Source organism: Orbicella faveolata, unplaced genomic scaffold (genome assembly GCF_042242905.1).
Source record: "Orbicella faveolata isolate gen_17 unplaced genomic scaffold, um_ofav_v1 contig_1, whole genome shotgun sequence".
NCBI classification, from domain to species: domain Eukaryota; kingdom Metazoa; phylum Cnidaria; class Anthozoa; order Scleractinia; family Merulinidae; genus Orbicella; species Orbicella faveolata.
In genome coordinates this window covers 629,171-644,201 of record NW_028301536.1, presented here as the reverse complement: position 1 = coordinate 644,201, position 15,031 = coordinate 629,171, and the positions used below count along the sequence as shown (strand labels likewise).

At 39.4% G+C, this 15,031-nt stretch overlaps 1 protein-coding gene across 1 annotated transcript in view; it reads right to left on the bottom strand.

Annotated features, from left to right (window-relative positions):
• Window positions 1-6,387: 6,387 nt before the first annotated feature.
• The window catches only part of LOC110051093 (U5 small nuclear ribonucleoprotein 200 kDa helicase-like), a 31,003-nt gene continuing 22,359 nt past the window's right edge, over window positions 6,388-15,031 (bottom strand). Inside the window, exons 31-46 of the mRNA XM_089283356.1 lie at window positions 14,819-14,997; window positions 14,585-14,642; window positions 13,904-14,008; window positions 13,473-13,570; window positions 12,924-13,074; window positions 12,510-12,657; window positions 11,970-12,046; window positions 11,532-11,619; window positions 11,260-11,381; window positions 10,521-10,664; window positions 10,041-10,130; window positions 9,608-9,694; window positions 9,334-9,417; window positions 9,032-9,108; window positions 8,819-8,950; window positions 6,388-8,427 (exon numbers count right to left, since the gene is read on the bottom strand). Of these exons, the coding sequence (XP_089139482.1) occupies window positions 8,217-8,427; window positions 8,819-8,950; window positions 9,032-9,108; window positions 9,334-9,417; window positions 9,608-9,694; window positions 10,041-10,130; window positions 10,521-10,664; window positions 11,260-11,381; window positions 11,532-11,619; window positions 11,970-12,046; window positions 12,510-12,657; window positions 12,924-13,074; window positions 13,473-13,570; window positions 13,904-14,008; window positions 14,585-14,642; window positions 14,819-14,997 (1,851 nt within the window). The 3' untranslated portion in view covers window positions 6,388-8,216. The remainder of the gene's footprint in view (window positions 8,428-8,818; window positions 8,951-9,031; window positions 9,109-9,333; window positions 9,418-9,607; window positions 9,695-10,040; window positions 10,131-10,520; window positions 10,665-11,259; window positions 11,382-11,531; window positions 11,620-11,969; window positions 12,047-12,509; window positions 12,658-12,923; window positions 13,075-13,472; window positions 13,571-13,903; window positions 14,009-14,584; window positions 14,643-14,818; window positions 14,998-15,031) is intronic.

Below are 15,031 nucleotides of genomic sequence, written 5' to 3'. Positions count from 1 at the left end.
TTACTTCTGATTATTATCATATTTAGCCAAACGGAATTAACGCGCATTTCCAAAGGTGCTCATCATATCTAATAAGAATGGCGTGGGCGAACAAAGAGGCTCCGGGATGTGACTTGATTGTGAAGAGTTTATTTATGTTCGTGACCATTGCTTGGAGAAAAATATGCCTTAAAGCAAGAGGAACCTTATGCAACACAACGGTACAGGCTTAAGAAAGTTATCAAAGGAAATTGGAGTTAGTTATATCTTTGCAATCCCATTTGTTTTAATTCTTCCCAACTCTCCAAATGATTCAGTGCAGCGACGCTTCGGTAAAAAAATCTAGGGTTATTAGATATCTAAGGCCCCCAAGCTAACCAAACTTACTTTTAAACCTTGCTCTTTCTTAAGTCAACAATGTTTCAAGGTTCTTCAAATAAATGTCAACAACAGACATCTTCATTTCCTTTCTTAATGGAGAAAACAGCAGGCTTCTTTTTCTTTTCTATTCACCAAAGACCTACTACATTGTTTGGAACTAAATAGCACTGACCTTTTCCTTGCTATAATTGTAACATTTAATATCAGATGTTGAAACTTTGCATTTCTCGATTTTTCGGCGGGTTTTTTTTTTTTTTTCTGGAAATAAATTTTGGCTGTCTTCAAAGTTGTTGTGCTGCGAATATTATGTTACATTTCGCGATAACCCATAAATTTTGACCTTAAAGTCTTCTGCTATTTAACGATGACCGGTAATTAGAAACTTTGAAAAAGCCGTGATTTTTGGCAAGATTTATCAAAGATAACCTTATATTTCTTCGTGTATTTAAGCATACATATTTTTATTGTGTTTTTCTTTGCTTTGCCTTCCATGAAGAGAGCATAAAGTTCTTTTAAAAGTATCTGGCTAGCCTTGATCTTTCCAATACAAAAAAGTATTGATAAGCGCAACAAAAACCTCGCGATATCGTTCAGCTTAGGGGGCGTTGATGGGGGCGGTTTCGTTCTGGTTATGTCACAGATTTTGCTGCCGTAACGGAGTTATTTTCATGCGCTAGCTAAACCTTTGTCGTTAGCTGCAGAACTGCTATTTAACTTTATGACAGATATCACCCATTTGAAAGGCGACAATGAGATTTTGGTAGCAAAAATTAATCTGAATCGTTTGTACATGAAATAATTGGCGTCAAATTACGAAATACATCAGACTGTCAAATTTTCAACCCAAAAATTAATCTTGCAACGCTAAACTGCGCTTGTACAAACATGTAAAAAACCTAATATGTAAACTGAGAAAATCGAGTTTTTAGTGTGAAAGATAAAAAGAAACCGATAACTGAACAAAGTAAGATATAAAGAACCCTACGAAATTCCTAATGAGATCAAAACCTAATTTCTCCCTTCCGCATAAATCTATCGAGCAGGAGGAACATGTTGAGAGTAAGGACATTAATCAGGAGCGAATACATGATATCTTTACAGCAGAATCCCACGTTTAAAATACAACTCGATCATTTCTATCTTCAGTTATTTTTTCGGCACATACAGCGAGCCATAAATTTCCCCTTACATTAAATTATTTCATTCGTTACGGATACGCCATTAACTCGCAAGGGCATTTTTTTACCTTACGCTGTCCTTATTAATCCGGCTTCGTCCCTTCAGCAAAATTCTCCTAGAACTAGCATTTAATCAAGCTATTTGCAATCAGCAAAATTCATAGAAATTGAGTTGACTCGGTGGAATTTCAGCCGGGCAGACGGATTTTTTTTTCCTATTAACTTGGTACAGAATATTTGCTTTTTCCCTTTCAAACAGTCACAGTCCTAGACACATCCGTAGTCACTAGATTAAATATAAATATATTGAAATCAATTTAAAACCTCAAGATTCTTATCAGCGATTGGAGTTTTATGAATCAATATTACATTCTATACTTTCCTGCACTAATTTTTTTTTTTTTTTTTTTTTTTTTTTTTCGTGTGACATAGCGAATATTGTAACCATTAGAACTCGCCTGTTCTTGTTAGATGAGGGGCGAAAAAAAAATCAACCGACGACAAGTAAGCAAATAAGAAAAGCAAATACCGTATTGATAAAGTCGTCTCAACAGAGAGGCGAAGCAAATGCTGGATGGAATCGAAACAAAAATTAAGATCTTACCTCTTGCTATTTTGTGGAAATCTCGGCAAGGTTCTATGCGCGGGTAGATTCTGAATTATTTCTCAGTTCTTTCGAAGCCGGCGTCAGAGAAAAGATATGAAAAGTCAATGTTTAAATGTACCCTCCTCAAGCAGTAATTTGTACGAGTCTTTCAAATGCCCCTCGGCTTCAGATTTACCCTGAAAATAGGTCAAAGTTCGAAGCGCGTTTTATCTTGCAGCTAACCCGGCCGCGAATCAAGCACAAGCCAAGATAAAAACACACTACGAGAACTTTTGACAGAATTCAAATTGGCGGAAGTGATGAGACCGCTGTTTTTTAAACTAAATGTAATTTAAATATTTCACATCGATAGTGGCACAAATGTCAGGAAAAAACATTAAATACACAATAGAAAAATAATCCTGCGATGAAAGTCTACTTCCGATTAAAAGAAGCTGTAATACCAATGATATTTCACCGAATTGTTTCAATTCTTACGCACAGACAGAAAACAGACAGTGGAGAATGGGTGACTTTCTCCAGACAGGTTAGCCTCTGACATTTTCAAGAGGTATACACTTGATTTCCATCGCGCCTTTTGGAACGCGGGCTCTTTTTCCAATCAGCGGCTGGAAATCGAGCCATCGAGGAGTGCGGAAGTATTTAAAATACTAATTAATATCTTTGGCAATGACGGTTATTGAAAAGTTTCCAAGTTAATGCGACACAGACCAAACATGAAACTTGGCACCCGTGGTTCCTGTTAATTACTGGCTAATTTGAATTTCATAATGCCCTTAATTTTGGCCAGGGTAAGGGAACTCAATTTTTCAATGAAAGCCCGAAGAAAACGTGCCATCGAACATGTTCGCAACAATTCTATCACAGAAAACGTTTTGCACAGAAAAAGTAAGTTCAATTTTTCGCGGCGGTGGCACAACGAAAGGTATTTTCTTAAAGCCTCCACTCGAATGATTGCCGATGGTCAGTCTACTGATTGTCGACCTGTGAATATAAGATTACCTCCAGCTCAGTTTTGCAACTGATAAGACCCAGCCCTGAGTAAAACGTTGCATTTAATCAGTTGATCTTGGAAAGATGGACGCTGATAAAGAGGAAATGGATATATCGAGCTGGGTTGCCCGTTTACGCTATTAAGCGGCGCAAATGGTAATGCTACCGACAACTTGGTTAAAGCCCTGTCGCATTAAAGTAAACCAAACATATCTCGCAATTTTTTGTCGTTTTTTTTTTTAATTTGTTGTCATTACTTCTTTGCCGCAGTGATGGTTGCGAAAACTAATTGATTCCACCTTGTGCAAGGGTTACATCAGCAAAACCTTGTGAGACAGAAATTTTTCGTTCAATGATCTTGGTTTGTAAATTCCAGGCAAGTTACAGGAAAATTGTCTACTGAAACGGCGCTTTAATGACTTTCGCAAAATCTATCAACTGTGAAGAGCAAGTGCAACTGAACCGAATAAACCGGAGAGCTTCTCATCGTTATCAATATTAGCTTCAGAATTTAACAGTGTCAGGGGATATGTTACAATGTTGTCCTAAGCACGTCAGTAAAAATACTGACAGTTAGTGATTGTACCACTGATGATGGAATAGTCTAGTAAAAGTACTGATCACTAGTAAATCTAATTTAGAATTCTTTACCGAACTGCTGAGACAATTGTGACACGTGAAATGTATATGCTGTAACTAATGTTTAGTCATTTCAACTCGTGTGTAACATTCACTGTGCACTTAGCTGATGTACTATTCCAGAATATTCGCGGGACCATTAGTATAAAATTGCCGGTTTGTTCTGTCTCGCAATCCAAAGAAATTAAGAATCATAGCCATTCAATTAATACGTCAAAAATCTGGGATATGATAGATGATTGAAATATAAACAACCTTGCCAAGATCTTGGTCTATGCGGTTTTCCATTCGCGCGTTTATTCGGAAAAGTGTTTCACCCAAATTTATAGAGCTTTGTATGGAGACGCCATGTTGGTGCCCTTCCGTGAGGCACCAACATGGCAGCCGCACAATAACAGAAACTTCTGTCATTGAGTTTTGCTATTGAAACGAAACATTATTACTCTGGAGTTCCGACACATTGAAAGTAATAATTCTTCTATTGCAAGAATTGTTCAGTCAGCAAAAACTTGAGCGATATAATTTCGATTACAAAGTTGACAGAATACAACTACTGCTGGAATCAAGTACTGTCTCGTCCTTGAAGTCCGTAAGAAGACCATTGAAGTAGATCAGCGTGTACCAGGAAATCGTGGCGAGTTTCCGTTCTCGCAAGCCAAGCAGTGCTCTCCAGATTACATTCTCAAAATTTCCAGAGCGTTTCTTGCTAGGTTCAGTCCAAATGTCCGTTCAGACGAAAATACACATTCCCGATTAAAACGTTTACTAACAATAGGATTAAAGTTATCCCCATTTGAAATCGTTGCAATAGACCTTATCACGGTTTTTGAAAGCCATCTTGACAGGTAGGCGACAAGGGTCAGTAGCTAGTTTGTATGGGAATCCGATGGCAAATTATTTCCTTAAAACTCGAATTCTGAACAATTCGTGAATAGAAAGCTTAAGATATTAGACAAAGGAGCGCATTGACCAAATTTGAGTTATGTAGCTGTGCTAGAAAGAGCTAGTGGCGTTGAACATGTTACATAGATGACTGTATTTTTTTCCGCCAAAGGGCACGAACCCCTAAAGTGCTACTATGACAAAATTCGCATTATACCTATCTAAGCCATCTTTAAACATAAACAAGTAGTCTGTTCTAGAAGAAAAATACTGTTGATTTTTCTCAATGCCTTGTCATTCCAGGGATATTCAAGTTTTTTAAATATGAAAATTAACCAAGTAATGACGTCATAAACTCAACATATTGTTGGTCAAATATGATGAAAGGTAACTCAGCTAATTTGTATAAGAAATGTTTGATTCTTTCCAGTAAGTTTCTGCTAGATGAGCACCACAATATGAGCTTAACGGTTTTGTTACCATGGCAATATACTGTGTTCCAGACCTTCCTGATATTAAAGGCTTTTCTGGCCACCCTCGGCATTCCATTTTGATATTTGCCAATTTTGCATCACCTGCATGATGTAGCAAACATGTAAATGTTAGGTCGAGTTCGTGTCCTTGTTAAATGTTTTTCGAACTTAAAATCACTTAATCAGGTTGGAGGGGACTGGAAAATATTGAGTTGCCATGGGAACAAAATTTGTTATAGCCGTAGGGGTGTTACCTGTTGAACTATTAGCCTACCAAGTTTCAATGGTTTCTGCTACCTTTGCTCCTTTGCATTACAATAAAATCTAGCACGTATGTGAGGCAATTTCGGGCTATTGTGTAGTTTTAGCCCGAAATTACCTCGCATCCACGTTGGATTACATTGTAATGCAAATGAGAAAAATCAACCGTGAAAAGGGCTAAAAATTATTTTGTAAGTATTAAAATTAGCCCCACTAACCTCCTTTTTGAGTTGATAATAGGCGATTTGCACGATGGCGTCATTTGACTTCAACTACCAGAATCCTTCACTTTTTCTGTTTCTTATGTTGATTAGGGTAATTGTTATTTAAACCTCACTGGGAATTCAAAATTTAAAAAATAAAAAAGCAACGAAGGAAATTCTGGTTGTTGTAGTCAACGCCAACGCGCAAATCTGCCATTAAAAAGAATTTGTAACCTCAAACGAGGTTAGTTGGGCTAATTTAAATGCATACAAAAGAATCTGAACTTCGCAGCCACTTATGAATAGGGTCTATACTTGATGTAATATTGGGTTGCGTGTATGACATCATCAGTCCTCTCTTTTGCGTATTTAACATATTTTTCAAACCTAAATATCTCTGGAATCAATGCAGATATTTCTTGGTCGGGCGAAAACCGACAACAGGTTTACCCTCGTATTTCCTGTAAAAGCTCAGTCACGTGCAATGTGCAATACCGCAGACACGTAATAAAGGTTCAACCTTCTTTTTACGATGTCGAATTCGAAAGGAAAAGATATGTCGGTTATCAGTGAATTATCAATGAACAGACGACAAAAGAACATTTACGGAAGTTTTTGGCGCTGATAAAGACAAGGTGCGTCGTGATCAAACTCTAGGAGACGACAACAAAGATGCCATGTTGGACTGCAAAAGTGGTTTTCATCAGAGTGAAGATAAACGCACTTAATTGTCATTTTTATGTGAACCCTTTCATGATTATTACATTTACTATGTTTTTGCTCAAACAGAGTTCATTATAAGCTTTTATTTTGCTAATAGTGCCATTAGTTTTGTCGCTTTTGTGTGTACATTACATTCGCGCGTTGTGTGCAGGAATGTTTGTTTGGTATCAGATAACGTGTTGTCATATGAATGTGCTGTGTTGGACAAAGCAACGCTATGTATACAACAAAAGAGTGATGAATCATTGTTGTGTGTGCAACAAAATGATGTTGAAAAGGAAATATCAGGTCTCGTTATGCGATGTTTGTTACTTGTAATATTAACAGTAGTCAAGGTGATATTATGTACTTTGGTGAAAATTCTGGTAAACAATGGTCAACAACGTGCTGCTACGAGTTTGAGTGCTTCGAGTTAAAATAAGATAAATGGAATATGTCGCTGTAATGACCTGGTACAAATTATAGAGGTGGATAATAAAGAAATAATAATAATCTTTATCCTAAGCAGAGTTTACAACACAAAGGTTAGTGGGGCCGAGCAAACAACTGAAAAATATTGTTTTGAACACTGTCACAATGTACAGGGCAGGTGTATTTAAAGCAAATAGAATTACCTCAATGATTGCTATGTCTGAGAAACATTACCAGCTTAATTATAGTGAAAGCTACCCTATGGTAATCCAAATCATTGTGATTCAATAACTGAGGGATATCAGTACAGTATGTTTATAGACAGGGCTTTTGAATTGCTCTTGTCGCAAAATAATTCATTTATTCTAATAATAAAAGGTATTGGTGTTAGTATCTATCAAACTGATAATGGGAGTTGTAAGATATTTGATTCTCATGCATGAGACAAATATGGTAGAAGCCATCCCTCAGGTACATGTGTACTATTAGAAGTACCATCCATTCAGAGCTTAGTACAGTATTTCCCGACTATACACTCACTCGGTGACGAACTCAGAGGAGTGCAGATTAGTACATATGGAATAACCCCAGTGAACAGTGTGACAGGAGAACACAACTGCTCTTGTAAACAATGCTGTTCTATAGGGCTTTACGTTATGTGTTACTCAGTGGCAAAGTCCTGTATAATTATAAATTACCAAACGTGACAGTGAACATAAGTGACGTCACAACTCAAATCAACTTCAGTACGATTACCGTAGCTTGGCACGTTCATCTGTCGGTCAGTTTCATGATTTCTTTGAAACATGCATCTATTAACATGTACATATCACACATGCTATTTTTAGAACCGCTGCGAACAACACTTGTAGCAGCACGTCTAGCTACAGCTCGACTTACGATCTTAGATCGTCTTGTTCTTTGATAAATTCAGATGCACACATGAAGTCTGTAAAAAGGTTTTTTCATTTTTATGCACTCTTCAAATCTACAGGCAGACTTAACAGATCTATAAATGACGTAGCAAAAAACTGAAGGGAATATTGACTGCAGGTTTGCCTGCACTGACCGTCATTGCTTGGGGTCAAGTGGGGTAATGTGTGTTTCAACAAGAGAAGGCTGGGAGGGGTTGTAACCGTTTCTTTCAAAAACGTTTGCGATGGGTTTTGAAATCCTACAATCATTCTACATTAGTTGCGAAGTATCTTGACACAATTCGTTGCTGAACACAAAGTATACGGAATGGCACGATTTCTACTTTTTAAGTTACAGCTGCAAGACGAAATATGTACAGTGGCAGCGTAGAGCCAAACTCTGCTTTTCGTAGACATCCTTGAACCTTTACAAACATGAATACCATCAGGGGAAATGGATTGCGTCACCCGAATTCTGGTTGTCACGCAAAAACGTACACATCGGAAACTCGACGGAAATCGTCGGGTCCCTGATACTAAACATCGCTTAGGTCATTTGTCAAGCCTAAGCTCTAATCCTCAGCATCACTGTCTCCGCTGTCCTCGTCTCCACTGACAGCCTCTCCCACGTTAATCTTGAACGGATATTCCTGATCGCATCCCATGTACGTGTCGCACATAAAGAACAGCGTGTACGAGTAGTTCCCAGGCGAGCTTGGAGCTACAAAGTCCAGCTTCACTTTGGCCTTCTGTTGGAGCGTTAAACGCTTGATGGAAATCAACCTGAACGGTAAAAAACAATCGTCTTTGGTTATTTTGATGAAGTTTATTAATAAACTGCGTTTCACTAGAATGATTAATATGCAACACGTTTTAACATATCAATATTGGTTTCCCAATTTTCTAAACCATTCAGAGCCCAGAATAACGCATAAAATTTTGGCCTGACTTCTGACTTCAAAATTTTGACTTAAGACTTTGCATTAGTTCGTCATCAAATTACGTCATCGTATGTCAAAGCCTAACAAATTATTTCATCTACCTCGAAGGTGTATATAAACGTATTTGTTGCAAGGGCACCTTTGAGTAATGAGGAATTTTATGAAGCATAAAAGGTTTGCAAAAAAACGAACGTACAACAACATTTGGGCAAAAGAGGATCAAGAAATCTTACCCATTGTTTTTCGTGTCGCCAACAACTAGCCACCAGCCCTCCTCCCGCTTCTGAGGAAAGAACGGTGCAAGGACCGGGCCAGGTTGCTCATCTTCTCGGTCAAGGTCCACAATAACATTCACAGGAGCGCCCCTGAAAATATTGAACCACACAAATCAAGCTACAATCCTTGTTGCAAATAACACGTAAACAAATCACCTGCTGTTAACTTACGCTGTGATGTTGTCCTTGTCATGAACCTCAAATGACAATTCTATGTTGGGATAACGATTACAAAACCTGGCCACATCCTGCAACCAAACAGGTTCATACACACAAGAAGTTAATGTCTGAATTGCATGACAGACTGACAGACAGACAGACAGACAGTCAGTCAGTCAGACAGACACAGCCCGACACCCAGTTAAAAAGTGAGACACACAGTCAGACAGACAAACACTGTTAAAGCTCTTGACTGCTATAAAGTAGCAGGCTGGTACTAGTTGTACGTGTAAATACTAATGTTACACTCTAACCTGCATCTGACTGTCATCCAGCCTTAGTAGTTTGTTTCTTTCCTCATCTTCCAAGTCCATGATGTCAAACACAGACTCCACTCCCTGTAATAACGATAAAACAGCTTTGCTAAGACTGCTGTAACTCCTCATTTGTGAATGAAACACCACTATCATTGTGAGATCAATACACATGAAAGCTATTGAGCATCATGAGGTACTGTCTTTTGTGCTGTATACGATGATTCTAACTTTCAAGTTCAAGGATAAAATTCTAGTATGTGACCATACATACCTTGTCCACGCATCGTTTGATAATTTCTGGGTTGAAATGAGGAATCTGTTTCAGATAGGAATCTTTGCTCCACATGGCCTGTGTGACCTAAATAAAGACAAAAAGTATTCCCCTGTTCCTAAGGATTGGAAATAAACTTAGAAATAATAATTTTCAATGCCAGTTACATGAGGTAATCCCAAATTGACATAGGGGGCAAATCACCAATACCGAATACCCCTGTCTTCCAATAAAAAAAACATGATCCAATTCCCAACTGAATCATTGTTTGGTTGAAGAGGAGAAAATTAAACTCCATCGTGTTTGTAAGAACATTTAGTATTGCCTTAGCTTGTCCTTCAATAACTTTCCACGGACTGTTCGATCCTAAATCGCTTGATATACACATGCAGATGTCTGAAAATGTTTCACTATCCAGGGAAATTGTTCTTACCATTTGGGCGAGCTCCATAGCGGCCAGTGCAGGCGAAAGCCATCCATTGCTACTCAACACATCCACACAGGCTTGGACAAGACGCATGGCCTGATGACAAACATCAACAACAATCAACGATATGAGGCAACAGTGTCTCAAGACGTTTCTAACTTAGAAACAGTACGACTGTTAGTTGTAAAGCAATCAAATCTAAAATAAAATAAACACAAATCGGAGATTAAGATTTCTCGTCCATGCACTCTGCCTACGATTCTTTTCGTTCGTTAGTTCGTTCGTCTCCTCGTTCGTCGCTCGTTTGCTCGTTAAAGTTCGTTCGCTCGTTTCGCTCGCTTGCTAATTCCTGCTCGCTCGCTCGCTCGCTCGTTAGTTCGTTCGTGGATCTGTTTACTCATTCCTTGGTTCAGTAGCTCGTTCGTTCATTCGTTCGCTCGCTTCAAGTTCGTTCGCTCCTTTAACCCCAGTCAAGCCATCACTAACCTTGCCCAGAATAGTCTCTGTGTCCGACTGCATCTCGGCCGACAGCTGCATCCGGGACATGTGCGCTTGGATAAGCAGGTTGGTCTTCACATGTGGATCGTTATATTTAGGATTCGTCACTTTATGTGGCACACGGTTCATAAGCTACGCAATAAAATGAAACAAAACTGTTACTAATATCAACTCTGTTGAACGTGACTTAAAGCAGCTACGAACATCTCCAGGTCACACGAATCTCACAAACGCTTTTACTCTCACAGTTAAAACAGAATTCTCTTGCAGTGTTTTATTCTTCTTGGGTACTACAGAAACCAGTAGACTAGAGTTTCTGCATTACGTCACTACAATAGTGCATCTCCCCCTTGAAGGATTATTTATCCATCACGGAATTCCCCCTACCGCAACACTCCCCCGCCCAAATTAAATGTCAGAGAAAAGAGTATTGTCCAAGAACACAACACCTCATCCAGGGCTCGAACCCAGTCCACTCGATGCGGAGTCCAGCTCACTAACCACCGGATCACTGTGCCTCCCTTGGTTTTACATCGAGAAGTTGTTCGTGGGATATACTACGAGACAACTTTCCTTCAGATACGTTCAAGCGAAAAGCGAAAAAAACAAGCAGAGAAAACAGCCACGTAAACAAATAAAATTCAACTTCTTTTCCCCCAAATTACAGTAGCTCTCACAAATCAATTTCACAACAGGTAAAAAAGTGTTAGATCCAGGCCTCGCTCACCTGTTTTAAGGTAGCATCCTCGTGATGCCTAATGGGAAGTCTCTCGTACTCATACGCAGATGAAATGATCTCGATCAAGCCTCGTAGTTTGGTTTTGGCATTCAGAGAGACGCTGAACAGCTCTACACAATGGAAACAAAGAAGTATCAATTAAGTCAAGATCAACGGAAAGAAATAAGATAATAGAGGACTTTTTGTCGCATGAGCATACAGATCGCTCGTGGCAACTTGTCTACGTACACAGAGGAAAAAAGAAAACAGCAGGTTCTTACCGATGGTAGTGTAGTTGATGTAGTAGTAGGCAGCGATCATTCCGAGATTCAACGGCGATACATCCATCTCCTCCTCGATCGACAAACACTGGAACATCAGAAAACATAAGCAATAAAAAACATAGCAGTATAGTAATGTAATGTTCAGCCAGAAGGAGAAACAAAACAAATTCAATCTGCTCTGAGTGTTTTGAAGAATGCGTTGTCCTCTCAACCCTTTATGTTCAGGGTGACAAGACAGCACAGAGGGGAGAGGGGCAACTGCAAAAGAGATGTCTCCGGATGGGGGACAATCTACAAGAGGAACTTCCTGCAGGAGAGAAGCTAAAAGGAAGACTTGTGAATATGTGCACCATCAACGGGGGGGCATCTACAGTTGGCTGGGTGGAGGTATTAGACACCACGGAAGAGGTTGAGATAAAATATACAACATTATACCTTGGACTGCTCCAGGTCGTTTAGCGTATTCTCCACCATATCTGACATGTGATCAGATAGATGTCGATGAGTTACTCCTGCAAAGGGGCAAAGAAAAATTAACATCTGTGTTACTAACATCGTAATGCAACACTGTCCCGAGGCCACGCTGACAAGTGCTGCGTGACTATCCAGTCCAAAGAACTACGTGAGTTATAAAGGAGTTCAGTCATGGTATTTTGAGTGTTCTTGGCCACGCACAAAATTACCTTTAAACAATTGAAGAAACCTAGAGACAGTAGTTTACTAAGATAGAAAAACAGCAAAGAGATGATAATAAACCATTAAGGAACAAGGAAAGTTAAGGATGGAGAAGACTGACACGGATTACAAACAACGAACTTCAAGTTGAAAAATTTTGGCTAAACTTTTCACGCCCAAAGTGTGACGTAGCTCCTTTAACAGTCGTTCAATCATTGCATCACAAATAGTCAGTCCTCCTGTAAGCAATACGCCGGGAGCGTCTTAACTCATTCGTAAAACGTGAGATAATCGTTCTACCTTGTAAGTTGTAGTAGTTTGGGTTCTGTGTCATTCTGCGGTACAGATAAGTCCAAGTTAAGTAATCCACTGCATCTTGCTTGTTTTCGATCGTCTTCGTCACCACTTCAGCATTAAAATGATCGTGAAGGCAGTGATCCAAATGAGACTGAAACCGTGAGGAGAAAGTACGTTAACCTTCACTGGACAACAGGGCCACGACACAACCTTCAACACATTTTGAAACAGGGAAACGAAGTTCAAGCATGCAGGTCAAAGTAAAACTGTCCTATATGAATAGTGTAAATGGAGATTTTTTACGTATGCACTTGCCTCGACTATTCTTGAACAAGTAATCTCTGGGCCTCAGTACGGTTAAGTAGAAGTCTAAGTGCCCTAATTTACAAATCTATTGTTTCACGAAAGTGTACTTACCTCGACAGGCAGAGGTTCGTAAAGGAATTTCTTGAAGTATTCTTTCTTCGATGCTTGACAAAGAATGACAGCTTTGCCCGAGTCATCTAACAATGGTCTGTTGGCTCTGCCAATCATCTGTAAGACGTCTGTGATGGGGTAATCCACATAGCTACAAAGAAAAAAAATTCAAAAGAGAATGAGCTCGCCTACATTAACCCTGCATCTCACCGTCTCAAAATTCGTGGCAGAAATAACATGGTGACGCCAAAAGCGTTCCTGGAGCCACTGTCAACAGTTGAGAAAATCTACCGTTTTCAGCCTTTTAGAGTTTCCGATGTTTATCACTGAAAGCAAGTGGCTTCGTGTTATTTTACATCACCATGACGCTATCAAGATACGTCATACTCGGTTGCTTAGCACCTCCGATAACACTGAGTGCCCAGTCTAGTCGGGCAAGACGCAATCGTAGTCACGTCTTGCTCAGCAGAGATCCTTCAAAAATAACACAGAAAGAAATATTGCCCTCTCTCTCTTATCCTCGTTCATTAAACTTGGTGTGTGACTTACGCATGGATTTTTCCTTCGTAGAACTGTGTGTCCATTATGATCACCAGATGTGCACTCATGTTAACCGCCCATGCGAGATTGCGTGACACAACCACCACCTGTCACAAATACAACGAAATTCAGTCACGGAAAGTTGTACGCGTGCAGAGCAACATAGAACTGGACTGTAACTGCAGATAATTCATTTTGACATGCCATGAAAAAAGATACTGGCTTGTCCAAGACCACAATGGGTGAGGAAATATTCAACATTTGAAAAGCGTCATCCTTTTTGACGCGGAGAAGTTAACGATACAAATGATTCGCAAATCACGAGGAGCATAGAGATAGTTTCACGAACAATACCTAGCAATTGAGCACGCTTCATCGTGACATGATTTTGAGTCAGATTCAGGAATAACATCAAATTCCTGAATGACTGTATCAATTACCTGTATGGCGCCCGAGTTGAACAGTTGCTCCACAATCTTGGTCTCAGCCTCAGACAAACCCTCGTGTAAATAAGCCACACCGTAACCCACTGTCTCTTTCAACGTCTGAGGAAAAAAACAATACCTTTCTAATAAAGTATTACGTTACATTGAGCAATTTCTCTTCTTTTGTTTTCAGTTTTCTGAAAAAAAAAAAAGGTAAGGTGCGGAAAACACACGCACTTAGACTGATGCAAATTTGTCCCAAACTCACTACTTCCCATCCATGGAGCAAACAATTTTTTTTTCCTCTTTTAATAACTTTACAAAATTGTAACATGATGTCAATCAAACAAGTCGGATAAACCCTCAGGCAACTCACACGCACTAAACAGTTACTTGTACAATGGGCGCTTTCCTTTCGACCAAAAATTCTGGTTTGCATTTCCAGAAATTTCCAGGGGTGAATTTCTCGGAAAGAGGACAACCTCACGAGTTAAATCCAAATTTTCAAAACATCTCTGACCGGGAATGTCCGTTCGATTTGATTTTACGCCCGGAATTTTCGGTTGAATGATTTAACAATTTCCTGGAAACTTTCAAAGGAAATTTCCGTACCCTTTACCCCCGTTTCGAAGGTTCAGGAATTTTTGGTAGAACAAAAAGCGCACAATGTGACAGAAGTGTTCTTCAGCCACTTGCCTTGTCGTTCAAACGCTTGACAAACGGTTGAAGATCTTCCTCAGTACAGTGCAAGAACCTACAAAAAGGAAAATATGTTAACAGGCTGTCAAAACTCTGGCAAAAAAGTTGTAATTGTTCAATATGTGTAAGGCTGTTGCATATACACGCGCGCTACAGACAACAGACAACAGACTCCTCCGAGTTAATAAAAGTAACAAAACAATCTTTTTTACCAAAGTTTCAAACCCTTACCGCTGTGCATCGTTTTCAGCGCCAGAGAAAGTCAACAGATCCAAAGCTGTCAGCTTGGTCTGTCTCCTTGAGGGCACAAAAACGATAACTGGTTTCTTAGGAGAATGTTTCACGATGGATTGGTAGGTAGGTTTTGTCATGGCTATCAACCGTGATGCCGTGTGAGTGATGTTAAAACCCTGAGAAAAACAAGAATACCGATGACAAATATAC